The sequence below is a fragment of the Fusarium coffeatum genome (assembly GCF_003316985.1).
Source record: "Fusarium coffeatum strain FIESC_28 chromosome Unknown BRIP53273_contig_84, whole genome shotgun sequence".
Taxonomy (NCBI): Eukaryota; Fungi; Ascomycota; class Sordariomycetes; order Hypocreales; family Nectriaceae; genus Fusarium; species Fusarium coffeatum.
Window position 1 is genome coordinate 138,765 of NW_022157880.1, and position 26,837 is coordinate 165,601.

The 26,837-nt window shown below is 49.3% G+C and overlaps 10 protein-coding genes across 10 annotated transcripts; 6 read left to right on the top strand and 4 right to left on the bottom strand.

The window, feature by feature from the left end:
• Positions 1-404: 404 nt before the first annotated feature.
• On the top strand, positions 405-2,651 carry FIESC28_04089 (uncharacterized protein; the record flags this gene model as incomplete). Its single annotated transcript, XM_031158236.1, has 2 exons — positions 405-710; positions 753-2,651. 2 exons carry the CDS (start codon positions 405-407, stop codon positions 2,649-2,651), a joined length of 2,205 nt encoding a protein of 734 aa, XP_031017685.1.
• A 200-nt stretch (positions 2,652-2,851) lies between these two features.
• FIESC28_04090 (uncharacterized protein) lies at positions 2,852-3,493 on the bottom strand (the record flags this gene model as incomplete). The annotated part of the gene is made up of 1 exon (XM_031158237.1): positions 2,852-3,493. One exon carries the CDS (start codon positions 3,491-3,493, stop codon positions 2,852-2,854), a length of 642 nt encoding a protein of 213 aa, XP_031017686.1.
• Positions 3,494-3,817: 324 nt separating this feature from the next.
• FIESC28_04091 (uncharacterized protein) lies at positions 3,818-6,180 on the top strand (the record flags this gene model as incomplete). The annotated part of the gene is made up of 4 exons (XM_031158238.1): positions 3,818-3,839; positions 3,883-3,969; positions 4,018-6,041; positions 6,088-6,180. 4 exons carry the CDS (start codon positions 3,818-3,820, stop codon positions 6,178-6,180), a joined length of 2,226 nt encoding a protein of 741 aa, XP_031017687.1.
• Positions 6,181-6,483: 303 nt separating this feature from the next.
• FIESC28_04092 (uncharacterized protein) lies at positions 6,484-7,302 on the top strand (the record flags this gene model as incomplete). The annotated part of the gene is made up of 1 exon (XM_031158239.1): positions 6,484-7,302. The coding sequence occupies one exon, from the start codon at positions 6,484-6,486 to the stop codon at positions 7,300-7,302; it is 819 nt and encodes a 272-aa protein (XP_031017688.1).
• Positions 7,303-8,361: 1,059 nt separating this feature from the next.
• Positions 8,362-10,295, top strand: FIESC28_04093 (uncharacterized protein; the record flags this gene model as incomplete). The annotated part of the gene is made up of 2 exons (XM_031158240.1): positions 8,362-8,626; positions 8,671-10,295. The coding sequence occupies 2 exons, from the start codon at positions 8,362-8,364 to the stop codon at positions 10,293-10,295; spliced, it is 1,890 nt and encodes a 629-aa protein (XP_031017689.1).
• A 224-nt stretch (positions 10,296-10,519) lies between these two features.
• FIESC28_04094 (uncharacterized protein) lies at positions 10,520-11,791 on the top strand (the record flags this gene model as incomplete). Its single annotated transcript, XM_031158241.1, has 1 exon — positions 10,520-11,791. One exon carries the CDS (start codon positions 10,520-10,522, stop codon positions 11,789-11,791), a length of 1,272 nt encoding a protein of 423 aa, XP_031017690.1.
• Positions 11,792-12,061: 270 nt separating this feature from the next.
• On the bottom strand, positions 12,062-14,026 carry FIESC28_04095 (uncharacterized protein; the record flags this gene model as incomplete). Its single annotated transcript, XM_031158242.1, has 5 exons — positions 12,062-12,762; positions 12,808-13,088; positions 13,758-13,825; positions 13,904-13,927; positions 13,979-14,026. The coding sequence occupies 5 exons, from the start codon at positions 14,024-14,026 to the stop codon at positions 12,062-12,064; spliced, it is 1,122 nt and encodes a 373-aa protein (XP_031017691.1).
• Positions 14,027-15,204: 1,178 nt separating this feature from the next.
• FIESC28_04096 (uncharacterized protein) lies at positions 15,205-16,195 on the bottom strand (the record flags this gene model as incomplete). Its single annotated transcript, XM_031158243.1, has 2 exons — positions 15,205-15,962; positions 16,066-16,195. The coding sequence occupies 2 exons, from the start codon at positions 16,193-16,195 to the stop codon at positions 15,205-15,207; spliced, it is 888 nt and encodes a 295-aa protein (XP_031017692.1).
• A 3,076-nt stretch (positions 16,196-19,271) lies between these two features.
• Positions 19,272-20,276, bottom strand: FIESC28_04097 (uncharacterized protein; the record flags this gene model as incomplete). Its single annotated transcript, XM_031158244.1, has 1 exon — positions 19,272-20,276. The coding sequence occupies one exon, from the start codon at positions 20,274-20,276 to the stop codon at positions 19,272-19,274; it is 1,005 nt and encodes a 334-aa protein (XP_031017693.1).
• Positions 20,277-21,158: 882 nt separating this feature from the next.
• On the top strand, positions 21,159-25,503 carry FIESC28_04098 (uncharacterized protein; the record flags this gene model as incomplete). Its single annotated transcript, XM_031158245.1, has 3 exons — positions 21,159-21,614; positions 21,665-25,110; positions 25,266-25,503. 3 exons carry the CDS (start codon positions 21,159-21,161, stop codon positions 25,501-25,503), a joined length of 4,140 nt encoding a protein of 1,379 aa, XP_031017694.1.
• Positions 25,504-26,837: the final 1,334 nt, after the last annotated feature.

Consider the following 26,837-nt stretch of genomic DNA (forward strand, 5'->3'; position numbering starts at 1 on the left):
TGGATGTTTGTTTCAATCATGTCTGGAAACTACAAATCACTTCGAGATAGCATCAACTACGCGCCACAACCGTATTACCCTTCTAAGTACATACAAGCCATATTTCGATTAGTGTCATTTACAAGAACATCTACACTCAAGACAAAATAATTGTACTCCAACAATTGCAGAATAGCTTCTACAAAATGATCGCATGGACATGCCCATGCAGGGTAAGTACCGGCCCCACTCTCCGTCCGTCAAAGCCCCTCCACCCACTTCCGATTTGTTTACTCTGCATCAAGGATCAGCGTTACCTTATTTACACTCCGCCTTTTCATGCGCCATCACCTTTTACTTACCGACAAAGTCCCTGCAAAAGGGCATTCGAACATTCCAACTTCAACTGAATCAAACATGTTACCATGGCTGCCGTTCAGCCTCCGCGAACAAGATCCGCCCGTTTAGTGGCTGGTTTTACCAATAAATCTGCTGCGCCCAACAAAACTCCCGCGCCAGCTCATGCCCATCATGGACCTTTAGCTTTATCCATCTTTTTAACAAACCTCAACCTTCTCGATCTCGACCAGCTTGAAGATTGGCCCGATGTTCGTGCGGAAACCTTTGCGACAGGCGGTACTAGTGCGCAAGGCCTGAAGAAGAGGGTACACTGCGTGGAATGGACTCTCTACCAGCTGTTTGCTTTATGGGACCCTGAAGAAACAAAAAAAGTAAGGTGAACCTCAATTGTAAGACATCCACTAACGGATCAGAAACTCAAACCATTCTTTCCTCCCCTCGATCAAACTCAATCCGTCAACCTCCGAGCTGCCCTGTTACGATCTCTCGAAGCAGCCAAGAAGAACGGGGTCCTTGGAAGGGATGCGATTGTACGAAAGACCATGCTCGATGAATGTCGGGGAGAGCGACTTGAAGAAGTCCTTGCTGCATTCTCGTCGGCTGTTCTCAAACACGTTATTGCGCAAGAAGTCACGGCAAGCGGTGAACACAAAGCTCTTGCACTTGATTTGGCTCTTGAGGACCGCGGATACAAGAGCGACAATACGGATCTTACCACTATGGTCTTGGCACACAAGGTTGCCATCAGTCGCATTCTGAACAGCAAGGTGGCGGCAAGTTCGAGATTTCACGACTTTGCGGATCTATTGAAGGTCAAGGAGAAAGGCATCGCCAGGAGAAAAGAAGCATTGGACGCTCTGGACGGAGGGAAGACCATATCTGATGATGCTAGGCGTGAGATGTGGCGTACCCTCCGAAACAACTGGTCTGGCAACGAACGATGGATGGAGACTCTACTCTACGGAGACGCCAGCATTAAAAAGGATGGCCTTCTAGGAATGGAGTTTGATCGCGTATGGCGAAGAGTCCAGCAAGGTCGACTCGATGAGCTCGAAGAAAACGGGACCGGTCTTTTGGAGCAACTGGACACTCGAGTGCGCGTTCAGAGAGAACGACTTCAGAAATGGCAGAGCTTCCGCAATGAAATGTCCGCCGACCAACCAAAGCCATCTCCGACAAAGAATCAGCGAAAAGATAAGGAGAACGGAATTGACTTTGGATTCGGCGCTCACGAGGGACTTCTTCTCGGCAAGGTCAGCCCAAAGAAATCGACATTCGGAAAGCCAAAGCTTTTGGAGGAATACGACGAGCTTGTACGCAATTTGGGAGAGGAACTACAAAGCACGAAACCGCAAAAGTCTTCAGCTCTCGACTTTTTGCAACGCCCTGCTTCTCGAAATGCACCAGTCGTCAATATACCACCTCCCGAGCCAGAAGAGGAAGAAGAGGTCATCAGCGACCTGGAAGACCACGAGCTTCCCCCGTCTCCCATCAAGTCATTCAAGGCGAAGCTGGACTTTTCTAAGCGAATGCCTGTTCGACCAAAGCTTGATCACAGCGACGACTCTTTTGCTTCTGTCTCGTCAAGGGCTAGGAACCTCCGCAAACCATCAGCAGACGAGGCGCGCATCCTTCGTGCGTCGTCAGTTGAGAGGACAAGCTCTCCAGAGCCAGAGGATGAACCTGTTGCATCCCCGCGACCTGAGTATGATGTTTCACCGAGACATTCTCCTGGGATATCACCTCAACCATCTCCACCACCATCGCCTATGCCACCTCATGAATTGCCAGAGCCGATTCCTGTCCCGGTATCTCCAACCCAGATGGCGGACCAGATTCTTGACTCAATGGACATGGCTTCACCATCCCCAGTCAAAAACTCACGACGCAAATCTCGACACACCCTTTCCCTCGCCGAGCGAACCCGTCTGACAATGGCCCGCGAATCATTCGGTGACGTCGAACCAGAGGACCTCGAAATCACCCCACCACCAGCAGAGCCCATCACAGAGAGTCCAACCGAAATGGCCGACGACGAATTTGATCTCCTTGCTCGAACCCGGAAGAGTATGGCCGGTTTCGACAAGGCTAGACAAAAGGCTCAATTGGACAGACGGAGGTCATTGAAGAAACCCAAGCCACTGCCTAAAAAGGAGGGTAGCTACTTTCCCAAAGTCGACGAGGATACAACTGTTATTACGGATGAGTTGATGGCGCAAGAGGATATGGAGGCGGTGTTTAGATCACGACCGAAGATCAAGGCCAGTCCGTTGCCGAGTCCGACCAAGGATTGGGACGATGATTATATGTAACGATGAGAAGTGTTATCACGTTTGAGCTTCTGGCCAAGGCCGTCCAAGCTGTAGTATTACGATAATGAGTCAATCATAGTTACATGCCGATAATGAAGTCCTTAATCATAGTTTACATTTTCACATCTATAATACAACGATGTTACCCACTGCTTCTTCAGCATAATCTGCTTCAACATCTACCTTTCTTAAGCACAACTCTACCACCCCTGCTTCTTAAGCTCAATAACTCTGCTGACCGTCGCCTTGAAACCATGCTTGAATCGTGATCGCCATCTCTGACTAGCCAACCTCTTTCTCTTCAAACCCTTTCGCTCGTGAAACTTTTGGCTAAAGAATTTGTTCTTGACTTGATCCTCTCGAACAATTCTGTTGAGAATTTTCAAAGCGACCATGGGAGTAGGACCGCTGTTCTTGGTAATTTGATCCTTGACGAAAACTGTACGACCAGAAACAGGCTTGGCCCGGATGTTGGGCCGCTGCACAGGGTCTGAAGCTTGTTCCGCTCCAAAAGCGGTAGCCTTATTGGCGATAATCGAGGCAATATCCAGACTAAATGGTTTGGTAGCATCGTAGACGTGCTCGTTGGTCCTCGGTGCGGTTGTCTCTGGTGCATCGCGAGGAGGGGCAGGAGGGACACTGCCGATAAGAGGGTTCGATCGAGCTTCGCTCAAAGCTTCATTTCGAGCTTCGGCATCGGGATCGTTGACGAGAGGATCAGATCGAGCGAGAGGATTGACAGCTGGTGATGTCTCCTCTGCTGTGGAAATCTTGGGACCTTGTCGGAAGGCGAGAGATGTGGTGAATGGTCTTTTACATGGTGTAGCTATTCTTGACAGCATTGCGCTGCCAGATCTGAATGAAGCGGCCCTAAAACATTAGCCTTAATCAATTGTATTATCAGATATACTCACATTTTGCGGACAGTATCACCAATTGGCTGTCGTCAATAAACTGTTCATCCGATGAAGCAGAAAAGTCGCGATAACTCGGAAAAATGTAGGTGCGATAAGGCGGTAAATTGTGGATCTTGTCGGCCCCACCACAAAGAACATCTTCAGCCTCGTGCAACATTGCGCCGTTCGTTGCGCAAACATCTCGACTTTTCGCGTCGGAATTTTTGACTCACGCGATATTCTTACTACTGCGCTTATTGACGGAGCGCCATGGCTTATAATCCTTATGGCAGTATGTTTCCCATTCTCCAATGCGTTCAAAGCTAACATCGCAGACAATCCCTACGGCGCGCCTCCTGCCTATGGAGGTTACCCCGGATCAAACAATGCCCCTCCAGGAATGGCTCCTCCACCTGGTCTAGGTGCGCATACTTTTGAACACTCTCTTTACCAGTCTAACATGTTTGTAGGACCTCCTCCAGGCATGTCTTCTGCTCCAGGAATGGCACCTCCAGGTGTCCAGCAGTCTAGCGCCCAACAAGCTAATCGTCCAAGCGGCCTACCACCCAGCTTCCAAGCGCCCGCCAACATGCCCAACATCAACTTCAACGCCCCCGTGATCCGACTCGGTACCTCGCAGCAAGGGAAGCCCGGTACACCCACGGGAGGACGTGAGCCCCCAAGCGGTGGACGACCTGGCCTCGGTATGGATCGAGGAATGGACCGCGATCGAGGAGCGAGAGAGGTTGTTCAAGTGCTTGTGCCTCCTACGAACGAAGAGAAGCTCCGAACGATCTTTATACATCAGATTTCTGAAGGCGTTGGCGGTGACGATGGTATTCAACGATTGTTGAGTGCTGTTGGAAAGCTGCGCAAGTGGGATTCTGCTGCTAGTGTCACAGAAGATCACAAGGGGGTTAAGTTTGGTTTTGCTCTTTTTGAGGATCCGTGGTCGCTTAGCACAGCAGTCAAGCTACTTCACGAGGAACAGATCGAAGTTCCCGTGAAGCGCCAACCGGTTGCGGTCGACGGTCCAAAAGACGATTACGAGGGTATCGAAAAGACAAAGCTTCAAGTTACGGTCGACGAGAGTTCACTCAAGTATTTGGAGTCTTATGAAGAGTCTCAAGATGGATCCATTGGGATCGAGAAGCTCGAAGCTGCTAGACTTGCATTGAAGGATGTTGTTCGCGATTTGTTCTACCCCAAGACGAATATCATCAGCGAAGACGTCACGATGGGCAATACCGAGGGTGAAAACGTCGAAGTGGTCAATATTCCTTTGGCTCAGGAGGACGAGCTTGCCGATATTCCTGCTGAGATGCGAGAAGTCGTTGCCCAAGAGATTGCTGCTTTCCGTGAGAGGAGCAATCAACGAGACCTCGAGCGCCTACGAAAGGAAGAAGAAATGGAGGAGATGGAGCGACGACGAAATGGACCATCACGATCTCGACTCGATTCACCACCCAGTACAAACAACGTTCCTCTCGGCCCAAGAGGTAGCATAGCGAATGCCCCATCAGGCCCCAAGGGACAAAACGGACGAGTCGCCTTTGTGAATGGTGGTATTTCCAACACCGACCTCTCCATTCACCAAGAAGACGAAGATACAGATGCCGACGATGAAGAGCTTTACCAACGACAAAAGTCAAAGAAGGATGAAGAAGACGAAAAGGTTTACCTCGAAGCTGAACGAAAGTGGTCAAACCGAGAACGATCAAGACAAGCAGCTATAGAACGAGAACAAGAGCGAGAACGTCAAGACGCCGAGTCATTCGAGCAACGGAAGCAAGAACAGCTGGAGAGAGAAAAGGCCTGGGATGATGAGAAAGAGGCTAGTCGCAAATCACACCCATACTACCGCGACCACAGCGCCTGGGCTCGTAAGCGAGCAGCAGACCGTGCAGACGAAGAAGCACAAGACGAAGCAGACCGAAGAGCAGAGCATGATGAACAGCGTCGCGAAAAGGTCGAGATGGAACGTGCACGCGGTATGGCCGACTCGTTCCTCGACAAGCAAGCTGAAGAAATGGAAGAACGACAAGCTCCCGCCGCAGCACCGCAGCCATTCAAGCTATCCCTCGGAGCCGCGGCTCAGAAGGCCCAGGCATCCAGGGCAGCTCCCCAACGGCGCACCATTGCAGAGGTTGAAGGTCTGCTGGATGATGAAGAAGCTGACGCTTCTACCAAGCGACAGTTGATCCCTATTAAATTCGAGCCTTCTTCTGCTACGGCGCATATGACGGATGAGGAAATCTCACAGGCTGTTAGGTCTCTGGCTCAGGAGATTCCATCGGATAAGGATGGTCTTTGGGGTTGGGATGTCAAGTGGGATTTCATGGATGGTGCTGTCATTAAGGATAAGCTCCGACCGTTTGTTGAGAAGAAGATTGTTGAGTATCTTGGTGTTCAAGAGGAGATGCTTGTTGAAGCAGTTGAAGAGCATCTTCGTGCTCATGGCACAGCAGCTGCTTTGGTTGAAGAACTAGAAGGCGTACGTCCCCTCTCCCCATTGACAGTATCATTACTAACATCTACAGGCCCTCGACGACGAAGCAGAAGATCTTGTCAAGAAGCTCTGGCGTATGGTCATCTTCTTCACCGAAAGCGAGAAACGAGGTCTACCAGCATAAGTGTTGTAAAATGTATTATTATTAATCGAGTTAATACCAGAATAGAGACGAGGCGTTGTCGGAATAAAATGAATACAATCTGATCGGGAATAGAAGTGATTATTTGATCCTTGTCGTGTATTGAGGGGTGATCGATCGTCTGGGGTGAGGACCGAGGTGCCGAGGTTCCCCACACTTTATTTGGAGCTTGATTTCAATAAGAGCTTCATGTCGTCAACATTGTAGCAGTAAATACATCAATTCATTCATCACAGTAATAACAACATCAATTCACGTCAATTCGCATCAATCACAATTTTCATCATGTCACTTTCACCACCAGAGGTTCCAAATGTGGTCCTCTCATACCCCAAACCTTACATCCTTCTCGTCACGCTCAATCGACCCAAAGGTCTCAATGCGATGCAGCGACAGATGAGTTTCGATCTTGATCGTCTTTGGAACTGGTACGATAACGAACCTTCTCTACGATGCGCCGTTATCACAGGTACCGGTCGAGCATTCTGCGCGGGAGCAGACTTGAAAGAGTGGAACGTCAAGAACAATGAAGACAGCACAAAAGAGGTGGACAAGTGGGCAGACAACGGTTTCGGTGGCTTGAGTAACCGTCGTGGTAAAAAGCCCGTCATTGCTGCTGTCAACGGTCTTTGTCTAGGTGGAGGAATGGAAATGATACTTAACCTCGACATGGTCATCGCGAGCGACACAGCGAAATTTGGACTTCCTGAAGTGAAGCGTGGTGTTGTGGCCTTGGCCGGAGCTTTACCCCGTCTGATTCGCATCGTTGGACGACAACGTGCATCAGAAATCGCCCTTCTTGGACGCATGTACACGGCAGAACAAATGCTCAACTGGGGTGTTGTGAACAAGGTTGTCTCGCTCGAGGATGTGGTACCCGAAGCTTTGAACTGGGCGGTGGAAATGTCTAACAATTCTCCCGATTCAGTTATTGTGTCGCGCGAGGGATTGCTGGGTGGGTGGGAGGCTGAGAACCCCAAGGATAGTACCAACAGGATTGAGCATGGGATTTATAAGACAATTGAGGGTGGAGATAATATGAAGGAGGGCGTTATGAGTTTTGTTGAGAAGAGGAGTGCTGTTTGGAAGAACAGTAAGCTGTAGGCGGCCGACGAAAGAAGAGATTAGACTAGTTATCAGTTATTGACCGATCAATGAATCATGTATGATCGACATAAGTACTCAGTCTCTGTGAAACCTGGCATTTCCTAACCGGAGAGTTTGCATTGTACCATCAACGTCGATGGCGCAAATGTCTCATTCAAGATTGAGGGAGTCCCGGAGACTCAGAGTCATGTTGCTGTGGGCACTCCTCTAGGCACTGTAAACGAAAGCTGCATTACCCGGGACGGGCCTTGGTAGTGGTAGATAGCGTCCGAGGTGGGCTGTAGATTGCCTACGATTGGTATACGCTCAGACTCTCAAGGGAACCGGGTCCCCGAAAAGAGGGATGTAGATCGACAAAGCGAATCTCTCCGGCAGCCACAAAGACAGATCAACCATCCAATAACCGTAATTGGATTTTCAGCTCGACGCAGGTAATAAGCCTTGTCGCGATAGTGGAAAGGTAATTCCACAAGTTGCCGGCACTTGCTGATGATTATTGAATTCTGGTTGGTGAATTTCACCTGCAAGGATGATCAGGTGGAGTTGGACGGCAGAGCTCCATCTTGGTTCGACGATAGCTCTGGTGAATGTCTTGGGACTGAGATTGTACACCAGTTAGAGTCAAGTGGCCCCTTTAGAGGGTATCGCCATGACAAAGATCGACGCAGGGCATCAAATGGTCAGCCCGGAAAACACCCACGACCTGTCCACTGGCGCAACCTCCAAGACACTCTTACCAAGTTGAGTCTATCGCATCCCGCCCGGTATGCGGTTGGGTAACAGAAGAATTGACGGCATGCGGGCAACAGAGAATTGACGGCCTGCGTGGGCACGGAATTGACGGCATCTGCGGGGATAAAGCCCGGAATGAAATAGTCGTGAACGGTGTACATAGCTTTGTCGATCAGAACCGTAAGTCCTGGTAGCTCGATGAGATCTGAGACAATCCAAACTAGCAAACATAAGATGACTGTTCCCCGACCATTTCGTCCTTGTCCTGCGTGATGCCACAGTGTCGCCAGTCTGGAGTGTCACCGTTGAGCTGGGTTGTGCAACATGGATTACACTCACCTTGCGCCGAATTCTGCGACGGAGTCTCTCAGAGACCACCCCTCATCAACTCGTGATTTTCAGAGTCGACCACAAACTCCAATGGGGCCTGTAGTCGCTGGGGGTGAACCTGGACGAAAGCCTAGAAAGCTTGTTCTTTGTTTTGATGGAACTGGTAATAAGTTTCATGGCGATGATAGCGACAGCAATATTTTGAAGATCTTTCGAATGTTGGATCGCGAAGCGGATGATCAGTACCACTATTACCAACGTAAGTAATTGAGCGTAATTGAGATTCGTGGCTAACAAACTCAGCTGGTATTGGTACATACGTGATCTCAGGATCTCTCACCCACACCGGTATCAAGGCTCGCTTTAGCTCTTGGTACCAAAAAGCCAAAGACTCTGCAATTGGTTCTTCCTTCGATCAGCATGTCGTAGGAGGTTATCGATTCCTCATGCGATTCTATAATCCTGGCGATGAGATTTATATGTTTGGCTTCAGTCGAGGAGCGTACATTGCGCGATTCCTGGCCGAGATGCTTGACTATGTTGGTCTCTTGTCGCACGGTAATGAAGAAATGGTCAAATTCGCTTGGAAGGCGTTTTCTCAATGGCAAGGTCGTGAGTCAGTCCCCGAAGACGATGAAGAAGACTGCAGCAAGGAGCCCGACAAGCGAACCAAACGGATAAAAGAGAAGAGAGAGGAAATGTTTCGATTCATGAAGGGTTTCAGAGAGACGTTCTCCCGCCCTGTTGGTCGTATTCGTTTCCTTGGCCTGTTTGACACAGTCAACTCGGTTCCCAGCTTTGAGACTGCTTGGATGCAGCGTAGCAAGTTTCCCTATACCGCACGAAGTAGTGCTAGGGTGATTCGTCATGCCGTCAGTATTGACGAAAGACGAGCCAAGTTCCGTCAAGATCTCATGTATCAAGATCGACCAAAGCAGAACCCAGAAAAGCACCACCATTGGCACAAGGCCATTAATGACCTCCGTGAAGACATCCGCGAGGACCTTCATCCCCACGAAGAGCGAGGAAGAAAGCCTTCCCACCTTTTTCCCAACGACAAGCGAGGCCAAAAGAAGGGAGGCGAATTCCAACGATATCGAGCTCGCTCAAAGTCATGCCGAAGACAAGCTCAAAGTGGTGACCCCGACACCTTCTCTAATTTGTCGGGACTTGCCCTCTCCGAGATCAACAACATCGACGACGATGACGAACAAGATATGGACGAAGTCTGGTTTTCTGGAGGACACGCTGATGTCGGCGGAGGTTGGGAGATCCACGAAGGTAGCAAGAGTACTAGTCACATCCCTCTTGCATGGATTGTTCGAGAAGCACAACGAGCCGGTCTTCCCTTTGATGACCAAAAGGTTGCTGAGATGGGCTGCTGCGTTAGCCATGATTGGCAAGCTGCTACAGGAAGACCACCCATTCCTGACCTTCGAGTTTCCAGTGGCAGCGGAGGTCCAGGTCATGCCCCAGACATGCCCATGGACGAAAAAGAAGACGACCCCAAAGAAAAGTTCCACGGAGTCATGCACGGCGCTTGCACAGCTCGAATCCACGACTCACTAGAGTACGGTCAAGGTTTGGGTGCCATTGCTGTTTCCGCTTGGAAAATCATGGAATACCTGCCCTTCCGTAGAATGGATCTCCAGTCTGACGGATCATGGAAGCCAATCCGTTGGCCTCTTCCCGGCGGCGAAACTCGTGATGTTCCTGATGGTGTTCGGGTCCATGGAAGTGTCATTCGTCGTATGAAGATGGACGAGAATTATCGTCCTGGAAATCTCATCATCGGAGGTGGTGGTCGGGGCGTTAGAAAAGCACCTGCGAAACATGGTATCGGTGATTGGGAATGCGTAGTTGATCACGGTGATCCAGTTGGTGAGATTTGGATGCGAAAGAAGAAGGACGACAGGTTGCACGATTGATCAGTAATGAACGCGATGATAGTCAGTTAATATGTTAATTAATATTTTATTTGTATGAAACGATGTTGAAGTGATGTCGAAGTGTATACTCTGTACCTATTGAATGAGATTGATCTTGAGGCAAGTGCACGTCACGTGCAGCTCCTTAATTGATGGAAGGAGCCACGCAACAAAACTTCGTCCATCATCAATGGTGCGCTGAATCAACCAGCCGTCAATTAATCATGCCTCTCGTTTTATTTCTAGGCGTGCTCGAAAATGGCATCCCCGAACCAGTCCGCCAACATGGCCGTACAATAATCTACACCATCCTCGTCCTCACATTCCTTACCCTACTCAAGATCTGGACATCCGGTCGCAACAACCCAACCCAACGTCTCCTCCATGGCAAAGTCGTGATGATGACGGGCGGAACGTCCGGTATAGGCGCTTCAACAGCTTTAGGACTTGCATTGCAGGGTGCGCAGCTGGTTCTGCTCACTTCGTCACCCCCGACCGATCCGTTCCTCGTCGAATACATCCAAGACCTTCGAGCAAAGACGAATAATCAGATGATTTATGCGGAACAGGTCGATTTGACGAGTTTTCACAGTATTCGAAAATTTGCGACCAAGTGGATTGATAATGCGCCTCCGAGACGATTGGATATGGTTTATTTGGGTGCTGCTGTTCTTACGCCCCCTGGTGGAAAGAGAAGAGAGTCTGAGGAGGGTATCGAGGAAACTTGGATGGTCAATTTCTTGGCCAATTTCCATCTACTCGGCATTTTGAGTCCTGCTCTTCGTGCGCAGCCTATCGATCGAGATGTTCGAGTTATTATCCCTACCTGCTCTTCCTACATTGGATCACCACCCCTCAAGGACCCTGTTTCTCGAGAATCATGGACACCGGGCAAAGCCTACGCTCGAAGCAAGCTTGCTATGAACGTCTTTGGTCAAGCTTTCCAAAAGCATCTCGATTCTTATGAACGTCCCGATAAAGCTCCCAACAATACACGAGTCATCTTTGTCGACCCCGGTCTGGCCCGAACCCCAAGCACTCGTCGCTGGTTGACTCGTGGATCTCTTTGGGGTTTGGCCATCTACACTGCAGGCTACATCGTTCCCTGGTTCCTTTTGAAGTCTCCCAACATGGCCTCTCAATCCATTCTCTACGCCGCCATGGACCCCGAATTCGCTCGAGGCAATGGTGGAAAGCTCATCAAGGAGTGTATGGAAGTCGACTTTGCACGAAAGGAAGTCAAGGATGATGAAATTGCCAAGAAACTATGGGAAGAGAGTGATAACCTGATCGAAAAGGTGGAAAAGATTCAGGCCAAGAAGAGAGCTGTTGAAAAGGCCGCCGAGGAAAAGGCTGCCAAGGACAAGAATGAGAAAGAGAAGGAAGCTGAAATTGAGGAGTTAGTCGACGCTATCAAGAAGGGCAAGGAAAAGGCAGCGGCCAAGGAAAAGACTGGCGCTAAGGAAAAGTCTGGCAAGAAGAAGGGTAAAAAATAGGTAATGATATACGGAACATAGACAGGCATAGACGGAGTTTGGGTTCATATCTGGTCCGACGGCTACGGGGGAGGTTCAAATGCATATATGTCGCATCCGACGGCGTAAAATCTATTGCTATCACCAACTCCGCGCTCTCCCTAATCCGTGTCCGTGTATGTGTGTATATAAGTAGACTTTCCCCTCATCATTCATCCAAGAAGTCGATGGCCTGGTGAAGAGGAAACTCTTCGTTTCCCTATCTGTATGTAACTTCGATTCTTCCTTCACTCATCGCTCACCCAAAAAGTCGAATGGTCCTGTGAAGAGCAGATTCTCCATTTCTTTGTCAACTTCGAGATCTGCCAGTAGATCCGTCATCCAAGGTTCTGGTTCTCCCGTTATTTGTAGACTCGGTACCATACCCGTGTCTTGAAACGATGATGGTGTGAATCCCATGTCTCCTGAGAACGGGTTCGTTGGTGATGCTTCGTTTGAGCCAAAGAGACTCCCGACCTCAGGGGACTCGGTAGGACCACTGCGTTCAAGATACCACTGTTCGATCCTTCTTGCTCGTCTCGCAAGATCCCAATATGGATCTGGGTCCGTATCACCACCCGAAGCAGCCTCCATTCTCAGCACGATCTGACGAAGAGTATGCGGCATGTCGAGAATACGACGAAGATGGCCTGCAACTTGTGCGTTTTCAGGCTGTCCGGCAATAAGATCGAGACGAACGGCTAGTGATACTGCGCAGTAGAGCATTATCCAGCCGATATTGGGCATACTGTCTTCTTCGCCTTGAGGAAGGATGAGGATCACGCTTATGAGTGATTTTGCAGCCGACATGCTTTGGGAAAGCCAGTCGAGAAGACGAGTTTGGTCTGTTCCTTGTTGAAGACTCTGGAAACCACCTGGACCGTAGGACATGCCGTCTGGTGAAGGTTGACAGATGATAAGATCGAGAACGTGGATTTGTAGAAGAATGGTAGCTGTTCATGTCAGTATGGTACAATGTAGAGTTGTGCTGTACTTACGACTTTCACTCAGAGGGAATGGAAAGGCTTGCTTTGTCGTTGTATATCGTTCTCTGATTCGTTGAAGTTCGGCGGGTAGTTGTGCTGGTCTTGATCCTCGCGTTGTCCCTGTTGCTTCGATAACAGCATCATCGACTTCTTCTGTGAGTTTTTGAAGATAGATTATATACGGGAGATGTCGATCTGATGGAAAAGAGCCTGCTGAGAGGAGATTGTGACAGCATTCGAGGATGTATGGTGAGTATCTGAAGTGATGCGACTTTTGCAACAAAACTGCAGAACTGTATAGTGTTAGTTGTTGTCTGTATGGTTTAAAGGATTTGATCCTCAAAAAGCTCAATCAGAGTTATGAAGAATGGTTTGACATACCTTGACGAAAGATAGTAAGTCCCTGCTAATGCTCTCATCTCATCGTGTGTCATTTCACCACTCGCATGCTTATTCTCCCTATTCAAAGCCCATAGACTTGCTATCCTTGGTCTATCGAGTCTCATATCCGAGATAATACTGGCGGCGAGTGACAAATGCTGCGTATACTTCATCGTACTCTGATGATAATGCGCCCTGACTCATTAGCAACGAACACAGACACAATGATTCAACATACCACGCCAAATGGATCAAAAGACCCTGCAACATATCCAAACTCGCAAAAGGACCCTTTATCATCCTCACAACCACAATCTCATTAAACAGCTTCCCCAGTTCTCTCTGCAACTTGCGATCGTCATGACATGACGCTGCGAGTATCGCTACGCATAAAGCTGGTTTGTCCTGGACTAACCCCTGAATCGTAACTGACTCTGGTATCATGACAAATGGAAAATGAGGCGCCATTCGAATTTTGAAGAAATCAAGACATTCTTGTCCTTTTTCGAGAGTAATCATCCCTCTTGCGAAAGGATTATGTGTCGCTTCTGTGTCTATACTTCCAGGCGTAGTAGACATACCCGGTGAAGTATCCATGAAATTCGGCGCAGAAGTCAGAGAAGGTGATCTTGATCTCGATGTCGTCGGACTCCCAGGTTCAAGATTTCTCGAAGGTCTATTCATATCAGCTCAGTCCAGTCCAATTGTTGAGTTCATATTCACTCACCCAGGTCTCAAAGCCTTGCGTCGTCTAGAAGGATTAAACACGCAAGTCTTGTTAAGTCTCAAACACCGATCACACTTCCCCGACTCTTGAGTCTTTTCGCACCGAATTTTGGCGTGAAAACATGTTTGACATGTTTTCAAGAGAGTGACATTTTCCGCTCGTGAAGCCATCGCGACTTTTGTTGTGTGTCCTTGTCAAAGATGAGAGTGTCGCACATGGCCGAGAAGATTAGACTGCTAGTCTCTTTTATTTCATTTCTCATGACAGGAAATTGATGTAATGTCATTCGTCGGGATTAACTTTACCGTGCCCGTTGATAGTCTTGCAGAGTCGTGCGTGCGTTTGGAACGGACATGGGGAAATCGGGTATGTGGCTGTGTCGGACTCGGCTTTCGGTCAATTTGTGGCGAAGCTGCGAAACATGACAGAATAATGAATACGAATCTAACCGCGTATTTATCTGTCCACGGATTGAGGCACAGACTGCTCTTATGATGCCAAGTCCGTGTCCGTTCCCACACGGCAGTTCAAGGAACCTGTCACTGTCTTTACCGGACTCGTTAGTTTTCGCTTTCGGTATTTAGAGTGATAAATCCAGGAACAGGTCCACTTTGATGAGCCTTGTAGGGCGGAATGACCATTCAGAGTGAGTCGTGAGTCTTGTCGTGAGCAGCTTGCAGGTGAGCAGATTGCAGGTGAGCAGATTGCAGATGAGCTAGTTGCAGAAGTGAGCCATCTGCATAAGCTTGCGCAATTCATTCTGGAATATTCTCGTTTTAACGTATGATCTCATTGTTCATCGATGAAGATATCTGATCTTTATGGAATTGACACGGCTTAATTGAGTCTGTTCTAGTGAGGCCTTCAAACCCATCAGAAATAAACTATTTTAGTGTACCAAGCGCGCGGTATGACGCTATTTCTCGACTCATTCAAATGTCAGTGCGCTCTATAAAAACAAGGGTAAAAGAATGTATCCTGAAGTTTCATTGATGATCAACGGGTCGTGGTGTTTAACTTGACTCAATACTGTGCCGTACAAAATGAGCTGAAACCTGTTCATGTAAGATGAGATCATGGTAAAATTCAGCCTCGAAACCTCGTGTACATCGAAGTACACTATGAGGCTCAGACGGAGTGAGTAATTGAATTATCTAAAAATATTCAGGTCATGATCAGTACTAGGTCATTTTACCTGCGGACAACACAGAGGCAAATGAGCTCATGAAACACATGTCAACAGGTATGTCATTCAATCAATCATCACTCAGAACAATCTCACCACATATTTCACATCCATCTCATCCTTGTAATTCATGAATCACCGAAGGACGATCCGCCAACTCTGCCGGCTTTCCATGACCATCCATCTCTGCCGGCCTTCTATGGTTTTCCAACTCAGCTGGCCTTTCATGACCATCTATCTCTGCAGGATCTTTCTTGGCCTCCGTAGAGTGAGAATCTGCAGGACTTCCACCACTTCCCTTTCTCTTATTACGTCGCTTCAACCACAGCCAACCCAACGCGCCAGCAACAAGAGCACCGACTCCAACTCCAACGCCGATTCCAGCTTTGGCTCCTGTGCTTAAGCCTGAAGATTCATTCAGTTCCGGTAGTAAGTCCTCTCTCGAATCGTCTTCTTCGCGTAAAGTTATTGGATCTGACCATCTAGAGCCAGTGCTTCTGTATGCTTGGACGATGGTCTTGTTGGACCAATAGTATATCCATACTTTACTCTCGCCTTCAGAGTATGCTACCGCTATACCAGAGCTTGGATTATCAGCAGTAGGCCACATCTCTCCGTAGTTGTCCCTCGTCATAGACCAGCTTTTCTCCAACAGTTGAACTTCAACGAGTTTCCTATCGGTTCCGATGTAAAAGATACTATGCCTTCGTGAGCGATCTGTAGACTGGAAGCGATCTACAGATGAGCCCATCGCCTCAAGAGACGAGTTCCAAGCTAATAGAGAGTCAGAGTCAGCCGTCGAGGTCGGGCTCGCTGGTTCGATCGTTTTGGAATTGTTGGTAAAGTTGTTTCCTAATGGTGTTGTAAGGCCACCTGATGCATGTCAGCAAGGTGGTTGGAACTTGGGACTGGGAGGACAAACGCAGTCTCCACTGTCCAGCCCGCTCTAAACGAGATGTCCAGATATCATCTTTACCTTGAGGAAAGGCAACCGTAATATTCTCCGAGTCAAAATGCATTGACCCTATCGCCATTCCCGCTGCGACACCCTGATAGACAGTTCCACCATCAACCCAATCAGTCTTTTGAGTATATCGCATCATCATGATGTTTCTCTTTTCGTTATGGTAGAAGAGACGGTATCTGGTATGGCTCAGTAGCTGAACAGCAAGTCCTGAGTTGTTGTGAATCGAATCGATTCCCGCCGTTTCCGAAATTCTATATTCCCCTTTGCGAACAAGTTTTCCCGTCACCGGATCGCAAGTATAATGCCCATTGATTATAGCGTCATCCGTGGATTGCCAGAAGATAGATGCCTATACTGTCAGCTACTATCTGCGCTCGAGGAAAGAATACGTACAAAACTACGCCCCTCGGTACTGTTGTGCCAACCTGTGGCCGCCAATGCTGTACCATTTTTCGGTGTCTCTTTCGCATCCAGAACGTTCGGCTTGTCTAGTGGGAAGACGGGTGTCCCCAACACTCTGTCGCATTTACTGTAGTAAATATTTCCCGTTGCAGGATCCTGAGCGCCGACTTGGATATGTCCTCTGAGATTATAAGCGTAAAGAGCATGACTGTAGCTTGGCTGGATCCATGTTAGCATCAACAGCCATGATAGCATGATACACTGATGTCCGCATGAAAGCATCCTCAAGTGTGAAACTTTGTAGAGCTTTAGGAGCCAGAAGTTGGGGAAGTGAGAGATTTATCGGGGCTTTCCCTCCACAAAGCCCATTCTCGCAAGTTTATAGCTTTCGGGATGTTCACAGGGGTACCCAGTAGCAACTCATTTTCCTAGATAGGAGCTTTGTATGTAAATCTTGTAATGCGGGTGTGGGATCGTCCACTCTTCGTGCCTGTGTTTAAATCATCCTGATTTCCCATTCGCTATCACGCAATACGAAGGTTGTATTCGGCTATAGGATCAAGCTGAATATGACCTCACTTCTCTCGGCTGTTGCTGAAGGTGGTAATTTGTGTCAAGGCAATCTGCAGGAGATCAAACGGATGTCTAGAAGCCGCATGGTGAATTGAGGTTACCTCAAATAAGCTCAACGAATCGCCATCTTCACTCACGATAGAGTGGATTGTGAAGCGCTCGATAAGCACCTGATTCGGAATACGAGGGAGCGAAAACTTGCTGCATTCTAAGGCTGAGGTTGCTGACATGACATCTGCCAAGATCAGCATTTCAGTCACCCATCTTTGTATTTTCGGGCCCAGCGGTCCGAGCCTTTTTCTAAGCCCTATGGGAATTAGAAGAAATCATGTGAAACAAGCCGACATTTACAAAATTGTTTCATCACTTATCTTCCCATAAAGCAGGCAGTTTGCTCTGTTCTTCTGAGCACATTGCAACTGTCAGAACAGTCCTGGAGGGCAATATGATGTGTTGGCTGTTTGAAATATGACTCCAACAAATAATTTTTGTTTGGAAATTCGAGATTACGTCTTCGTCAATGTGGTTGGTTGAATTGCACATTACAGCCTGCTTTCTGCAGCTGCCAAGTTTGGCCCCCAAGTGGGTGGCACTGGCTCGATTTTGGCACATTTTACAACCTCATCAATAAATCACGGCAAGAGCCTATCGCTTCTTTCAGATCATATCATACATTATTTCCAATGTCCTTTTTGATCGCACCTTCTTTTTGTGCCTTTTTCGGGGTTCCTTCCATCGCGGTACGTTCCTCTAACGTCATTCTCTACCGTGCCTGCCTGCATCATCTGCCTTCGTCACTACCGTGCCTTTAGCTCTCGACTTTTTTATTCTCTTCATTTTCACTTCCAACTTTGACAGACCGATTGAACCGCTGGACACCACACGATGCCTTCAACAGATTTTGAGTTGTCCCATATGCAAACTTGCGACGAATCAACATAATCTACATCGCGACTGGTACGTACGCTGCATCGTGGTCAATTTCAGACTTGCTAACGGTACCAAATCGAAGATCATCCGTTCATTTATTCTTATCATCCACACGACTCAAGCCGTTCACAAGAGCAACGCCGCTTGGAAGAGATCAAGAGACCAAGAGACCGACCTCCTGGAAGATACGGACTCGGACGATTAGGCAAGCGAATGCATACCAATCCATGGTCTTAGGAGGACAGACCTCTTTGCCTGGTTCAGCGAGAACAAGTGATTGGCCCTACTCCACTATTTGCATTCAACACTCGTCTGTCGCTGCAGCACTCGCTCTTAACTCGGCCAAATACTCCCAGCTCAGAACACCTACACTCACAGGAACAGTCCTTTGAAGCATTGGATGCTCTCAAGTTTCGAGTAAAGGCTTATGAGAGTCTTATCCTCATGTCCTTGGTGACTTTCTTTGGCCTGGTTGAGCTCCGACTCTCCGATACTCAGGCCTTGTTGTTACGATCTGTTGAGCTTTAGCCCCTGCTTATGCCGGACATCATATGGTCCTCGGCATCAGGGCCACTGCCTGTTCGACCCGTCTTCGAAAGGAGAGAACCTCAACCACGCCCTCACACTTCGAGAGTGTCGTTGGGGAAGTCGAGGCGAAGGACAGCTTACCCTCAAGATGAACTCGCGGCTTGCGGGACAAATAATGGAGCTTGAGGAACGCCTTAGACAAACTCGGGAGAGGAAGCGCCATATTGAATCAGCTTTTGCTCCAGAGTCTCCCATGAAGCGAGATGAGAACAAGAAAGCGAGCTTCGCCTGGCCGCGTTTCTAGCATCGACCGCGCAGAGCGAGTCAGCATTCTATTAAACTTGACTTGGAATCTAGCTAAAGCTTTCTGAACGTCATGTCTCTCAACGCGTACAGGTTAGATCAACACAACTAATACCAACTGCTGTGAACCTAATACTTGACTTGCCATAGAAACTAGACGATTTGACTATGACATGCACACCATCCACCGGCTAAGACTAGTCGAGGTAGAGAACGCCGAGAAGAAAGACTCGAAGTCAAACTCGTGGACAACCCAGGTTGTTATAAGAACAAACGAAGATGACGGGCGACAACATATAGTCGCGAAATACATACCCAGAAAACAAACGGCTAGACCTACACCATTTCACTTGCGTTCAACTCCAGTCTATTGCTGTGACACTCGTTCGTACCTCGCTCTACACCAAGTACCTAGGTACATACTGGCAATCCTGCGTGGATAATAAGATATCAGACGCTCTCGCTTTTCACTACCTCGCTTAGGCAGCGTTCTCATCACCCAGCGATGAGTACTCTTGCAGCATGACTTCGTCCAGCGCACCACGCCACTCGACCACCCTCTCCCCATCAACTCCCCTGCGACCTTGTTCCATAACACGACGCATAACCAACGGGTCAAAGTACAAGGGCTCATCAGCACGGCCAAGGATGGGCACCACGTCAGCCAGCTTGCCGCGCCAGAGGCCGAAGCGGGCGTGGATGGCGACACGCATGCGGAAGCGACGGGACTGGTGAGTGATAATGAAGGGTACCACAAGGTAGTCTGGCACGCCAGCCTTATCTACGGCGTTCTCCTCGACCCGCACATATAAAATGTTGCGTCCTGGACCCCTGTGCGCCACTTTGACCTTGATAGCCCTGGTCTTTGTCCATGCCTGGGACTCACCGAGGTTGTAGGAGATAGATGTGGAATTGTAGCCTATCTGCATGACAAGACTGTTTTCGGTTGTCACTTCGGCGGACTGTGGTGAGCCCTTCCAACCACTGGGGCCGGGAAATGCCTTGACGATTGCCGGGTGCAAAAGCTTCTCACTTTCGTCTTCGTTGGATTCATCGTCTTCTTCATCATCCTCGCCTTGTTCGTCATCCCTTGGCGCATCTTCTATAAGGACGCGGATTTCAGCCGTCTGAATACGACTGAGCCAACTTCGGTCACCTCCTGGCAGAGACATTTGCAATTGCAGCCGGACTAGGTACGCTGGGTCGTTGAAGTACGTGCCTGCAAAAATGGGCCTCAAAAGCTCGGCTTGGAGCAGCGGTGATGTCCCAGACGATATGATGGGTCGCGGTATGGAGAGCTGGGCCGGGGTATTCGTCTGCGGCGCAGAGAGTTGTCCTTCATCCTCATCGATCGATACAGTCAATGGTAGAAGGAGTGGAGATATGAGTTCGGTGTCATCATCGTCGCTATCAAATATCGACGATGGCATTGGTGATTCCGAATCTTCAGGCAATTCATCCATTACCCTCGATTTTGTGGACATAATCCTCGCGTGTAGGTAGGATTTAAGTTCTTGATGAGGATCGACTGTATCTAACAGTGTTTTCTGACGGCAAACTTACTTTGCATGTACAAGATAGGCTGTGGAGTTTGGCTCAAGATCAAGCACGTACACCAAGATATATGATTATTTGCAGTCAGTCTCACTACAAAACATTTCATTCAAAACGTGTTCTAGACCCAGGCTCCTGAGTCTAGACCGCCACATGGTCGGCCCCTGATAGTCAAAATACATGTCCTAGGGTTGCAGGCGTTTTCAACATCCTTGCTGGAAATATTGGTGCCCATCTGTTGCATCACAGCGGGCGTTATCAACTAATACGAACCAATTATCCCCTTACAACGCCTCCTCAACTTTCAAAGTGCAAGCGGCTGAAACAAACTGCCAGCTCAGCTGAGATACATGCATGTTATGCAAGGTCGAGACCACGCCACCGGCGCGTAACAGCTGCTGAAATGCATTTTCGGGGGCTACCAAAGTCTTTAACATCCTTGCTAGACACGCTATTATCTACCTACCTCCTGCAGTATATGGGTGTCATCAACTGATACGAACCAATAGTCCTATTGTGAAGCCTCCTTAACTCTCAAAATGCAGGTAGCTGAAACAAGCTGACAGCTCAGCTGAAAGACATACCATACAAGCTGGGGCCCAAAGAATAAAACAGGAAGGGCTATGACACTGATAGGGACGACATAACAGGATCGGTGCGACCTTGTTGTAGAAACGATACAACATTTCCAAATCATCGAAGACCCATCCACATTCTAATAAGTTCTGAGGCTGTACACACTTATCTATAGTCAAACGTGATTTTTCCTGCCATCATTCGAATGAACAATTAGGCAAGCTGGAAACTTTACAATGGTTACAACATTGGAACGACTGAGTGAGATATCGATATCCCCTCCCTATTGGGGGATACACACGTCCTTGTACAGTTCCTTGCCTCCGGAGGCCATTTCACAGCTCGAGCGCGCCATCTGGCTCAAGATTTCAGGACTTGCGGGAGAAGCCAGAACCACATTTGAAAACGAGCTCAAGCCTTTTGCAAAAGTCCCGGTTGTCGTCATTGAACACGCCGACTTTGAGCTTGAGGCGGGCAAATGGGGCCGGGCATGGCGGATTCTAAACTCGAGGCTTGCGCAACTTCGAGATGCCAATGAGAACCTCGAAGCACCCGAACATCGACTCATGGCCTTGACGTGGGCCATGCTCGGGACGAGGCATCGAGGTGATGTACAGTCGTCAGCTCAAGAAATCGAAAGGACGCAGCATTGGCTTGCTGAAGTACCTGTAGCAGATTACACTGACATCCAGGTACGGCAGTTGTCCCTATGAGCTCCATAACCGATTTAATACATGCTTAGGCAAGCTGCATCCGCCGATATACCATCGCGAGTCTGTTCACTAGGCTCTACTCGGGATACAAAAACTCAAAGGCAGAGCACATACCGGCACATAACAGGGCAGACGATTCCGGTGCCAAGATGCCCTGGGGTGGGCTACAATTGCTGCGGCGCTCTCTCACGCAGCGCGGCATGTTCAACGAGGCCAATGCTTTGTTCCGCGTGGAGCTGAATCGTACGTCACCAGAGGACCGCGGCGCTGTAGTTGAAGAGTTTCTGGAAGCGGTGGCAAGCATCCCTACGAGTCGTGGCCGGGACTTCATCGAGGCAGCAGTTCGCCTTCAGTGGGCCACAACACATATCCTATTACAGCAGCCTGCCAGCGCCCTCGAAGAATTTGACAAGTCTGTGGCGGCTTTCCAGAGGTTCTGCAATGACTTTGGCATCAAATATAAGGAAGCCACACCACACATGCAGGCAATAGAGTACGAGAGATTATCATGCATCGACGACCCCATGAGCAGACTAGAGCAAACGGAGGAGCTGGCCACTCGTATGGAGGCTATTGACGGCACGAAGACTGGCCTATGTTTATCGGCGGCCGCCGACCTGGCCAGGGCATATTACGAGGCCACGGCGATAGAATCGTTCTCTACCACGTATTTCGACCTGCACAGGCGCCTCGAGACGTACGACCAGATGGTGTCAGAGGACATTTGCGATCTGGTGCACCACCATGTCAATCTCATTTCCGTTACGATCTTGCGCCTCGTTGATCGCCAAAGGGCTCTCGAATGGGTCGACGCCTTTTTTAAGGAATATCCGTTTTTCGACGCCCCAGCAGTACGGGCGCTGCTTTGTCGGAGTAAGGCATCACTTCTGAGAAGTCTTCGTCGATTGAGCGCGGCCCACGAGGCCAATGAGGAAGCAAGTCAACTAGAAGCATCTGGGCCATCAATAGGTAAATGGATGCACACGAGACAGGGTGAGGGCGAGGATGAGGAAGAGCCATTCTACTGGAGCTGGCAAGATGCTATTGGAGACGAGGGAAAGACACAAGAAATGGCCATTCAGCTGGTATTAAAGTGGCTGCTGGATGACATCGCTGTTGGGAACCCTGCCCTTGAAGAGTTCAGGGGGGTGACAGAAGCTGGGCTGAAAGATATTGTCTTCGCCAAAGCCGTCGAGATCGATGGATTAGCAGAAGGATTGTACAGCCGTCTATGTACATGGCTCGGCAACCCCCCAGAGCGCCAAAGAAACCGCCGGTTGTTCTGTCTGGTCATGCTTCGGCACGGGAGGCAGATGCACCTTTCTACTCATAAACTCTGGGACTCACGCCTCTCCGAGCTTCATCACCTACTCGAGCTGGAGAAAGGCCTCCCCCAGACCATCCGGGATAACTTCCCTGACAGTAAAGGAAGTTGGCTGGGACAAATGGCATTCATGTACATGGCACCTTTTGATGACTTGGCAGACCTTACCAGCGCTAATTCGGGAGAACGATTATCAAGTGCTGAAACATACAACGACCTCGCTCTGGATGAGTATCTTCTTAGAGGGGACATGGGCCAGGTGGCTCTTCATCAACGATCTGGGGCACAAATCTGCATGCTCAAGATCATACGACTGAGGCAGCTGGCGCGGCAATCATCGAGCGCCAATGATGCCAAGTGCAAAACAGCAGACAATGGGCCAAACGGGATAAATGACGATGATGCCTTTCTCCCAGACGATTCTGTGGCGGAAATCCGCAAGCTCCGTGCCAGAGGAATCAAACAAGCCAAAAAGGCTGACGGGATATTTTCGCAGAGCGAGCTCCACGCCTCATCAAGCTCAGGCCTAGAAGGCATCACCCATCGGCAGAATATCACCGCGTTCCATGCCAGTGCATTCACAGTCTACACAGCCATCAAACTGCTCCTCGCAGCCCCGGGCCAGCCGTCTGGCAAGACGATCAAGGCGGTATGGCGGTGGGTGCAGAAGTACAAGGCGCGCTCATTGGCGCGGACGATCGGAGTGCGTATCATCGATCCGCCCGAACTGTTGAGTAAGATCGAGGCGTCTCCTGACGCTGCCCGAGGCTACGAAGAGATGCGGGCGATGGAGCAGCGTATCAACGAGTCGGTTGGGACGGCCAAGTTCAATCTGCGTCGGCAGCTAGACACGCATCTACGAGCCATGAGAGAAAAGCAAGATTTAATGCGGCAGCTCATCGACTTGAGAGAAGCTCAGCCATTTGACTTGTCAGATGTTGCCAGCATCGAAGCTCAGAGTGGTACAGACATTGTTCTGGTTGACTGGTTTCACCTCCCTGCATATATCACTGGCGACGTCGACAGACTGTTGCTGTTCACAGTTAAGAGCCGATCTAAACCAACTATGGATGTCTTGACCACGAGAGTAGAAGACGTGATTGCCTGGCAGGAAACATACCTCACCTCCGGTAACCTAAAACACTCGCCGGAGGCACGCAAAGAATTCGATACAAAGCTAGGTGGCCTCGTTGCTCCCCTTGCCCGCCATGTCAAACGCAGCGAGCTCGTTGTGCTGTGTCCATCATCCCATCTCCATCGGCTCCCACTTCATGCGCTGGCTATCGGGAAGTATTCGGCGCTGATCCACCGGAATCCCGTTGTTTATACACACAGCCAGTCGCTGCTACGCTCGTGCTTCGCGGCCACGGGGCTGGCGCGCCCCTCTCCGGCGCCCATCAATGCCCAGTTCATATCAGGCATTGCAAAATCTGAATCCGAACGCTACCAGGCAGGACGTGACAGCATCATGAAGCTGGCCCATCGCTTCAGCAGTAGCCCAAGAATCGACAAGAGGGCTTCAAAGAAGGGCTTTCTGAGACGCGTTGGTAAATCACGTCTGCTTCATCTGCACACTCATTGCAATTGGAACTCGATGAATCCTCTGGATCACGAGGTCGAGTTCCCCATGGTGAATTCGCTGCCCGAGCGGCAGCGCCCAGTTGAGAGCATGACGGCCCGGGAATTCTTCGACATCCAGGTCTTGCCGGGCACACACGTCAACCTGATAGTGTGCGGAGGGGGCGTTATGGATGTACGACTCGGAGATGAAGTCATGGGGCTCGTCCCTGCACTGATGTGTTCGGGAGCCAGCTCGACTATTTCAACGCTGTGGAGTATCAGCGATACGCATGGGGCGAGGTTTGAGAGGGAGTTCTTCGACTCATTCCTTAAACAGAGCGTTTCTAGAAAGCTTCAACACTTGCCTGGAACGGACAATGACACATCAGAAGCTAGCAGTAGCCGCTTGGGTTGTTTGGTAGATCTTGCCAAAGCGATGCAGCTAGCCTCTAAGGATGTGGATGAGTACGGGGATCCGAGGTCTCTCTACGAGTGGGCGGGCTATGTGCTCCACGGTTGCTGGCAATTCCCACTCTCAGAGGGAGATATCAACGCACTACAACCTACGTTGAAGAGGAAGGGCACCCCTAAGTAGCTTGTCGCCAGTGCTGCGATTCCAATATAAGTCCTTGAATGCATCAACTCACTGAAGGCCCCTTCGAAACAATCGTTAGTATACTCGATGACTGTCTTACACCTTTAGATTCACGACCGAGATGCCTTGTTCACCTTTCTCTGGGTATCAGTTTCTCCAACTATGGCGCAACATTTCGATTCATTTCAGTCGATGCTGCGAATTCGACGTTCATCGCCACATTCCCTATATCTGCTCTGGCTCGCATGCTAGGTCTCGTGTCCGAACCGCTTAAAGACCCCTTCCCTAACACACTGCCGATACTTACTACTGCTCAGCAGAAAGCTGCCAGGGCTATCAAGGTCATCAATTACAACCACTCTGGATCATTGAACGAGCCGAGGGCATAGTCCACGAGGTTCATTTTCCATTCGAGACTAATCAATGAGGCTCTAGTGCCCAATGTCAAGAATTTTTCAGCTTTGAGAGACTTGACAATAACGTTGACTTCTCAATACGTCCCTTTGCCTACCGAAACCTCAACCTGAGAAAGGCTGGGAGTGGTCAATAAGCACAGATAGAGAACTCGCAACGTTGGGTAACAGGACTGGTACACCTACGTTCGATTATCTTGTCTCGCTATCGCCTGCTGATTAGAGCCAGATGTCTGGACCCGAGCGTCAAAGTCAGGAGACTTCTCTTCCACCTACTCTTTCCCAAAACTGAATCGTCAACGAGAGTGGCACACACTTTCGAGACGCCAAACTTCGTGCAGGTCTGCAATCATCTCGCACCACCCTTGGGAGGTTTGAATTGGGAATCTTTTGTGCACAGGCTGATGCCTCCTCTGCGTCTAAAAGTACCAGTAGAGGCAGAGAATTCTGAGAAGAAAGGCTCGGAGGCAAGATCGTGGACAGCCCCTGTTTTTACAAAGACATATGAAGAGACGGGCGATAACATATAGTCGTGGCAGACGAGTCAGAGTACTAAGAAGCCTCTCAAGAAGAGCCAAATCCTCGATAAATGATCGAGCGGTATTAGCTTGAGTAGGACTAGTCATCAGATGATACTTGATCCTACTCCGGACCATTAAAGAGGTCTTCACTTCACAAGAACCAATCATGGCTCACTATAATGATAAAGAGAATAAGCTTCTACGGAGCGCTCAGTCAGAAGTGCATTCAGCTGCGCGGACGGTTTCAAAGTCTCAATTGATGGAATTCCACGAAGGGCATTTCCGTCTACCTCCGTCTACGAGCACTACGAACTGGTCATAACACCAAAACTTTGGAAATCCTCGACTAATGTCTCTCTTCACAGTTAGGCGTCTTTTGATCCTGCGAGGTGATAGGTCCTCAACTCCAACTCTGCATATTTGGGGTTACACGAGCTGCATGTCGACCCTACCATCACCTGCACGACCTGCAAGTCAGCCCCCGGTGTGTAGCTGGCCAACAGAATCACCCCAAACAACTCCAAGATGGTGTTGCAACGGCAATAACCCGAGCCTGATAGGTCTCAGTACCCGAGAGCCTGATCTTCACAGCCCAGTCCTCTGGCTGTTCAACAATTATCAGCACCTACAGCCCTTTCCCGAAATTTTGAGCCGCAGTCATGAGGAGGGGTCAAAATCGGGTGTTCAGCCCAGTGTGATCTCTTGAACCCTCAAGGCAGACTGCCTCAATTTGAGAATACGCCTAACAAAACAAGATCACATCACCATCGCATACTGCCATCCTGACGA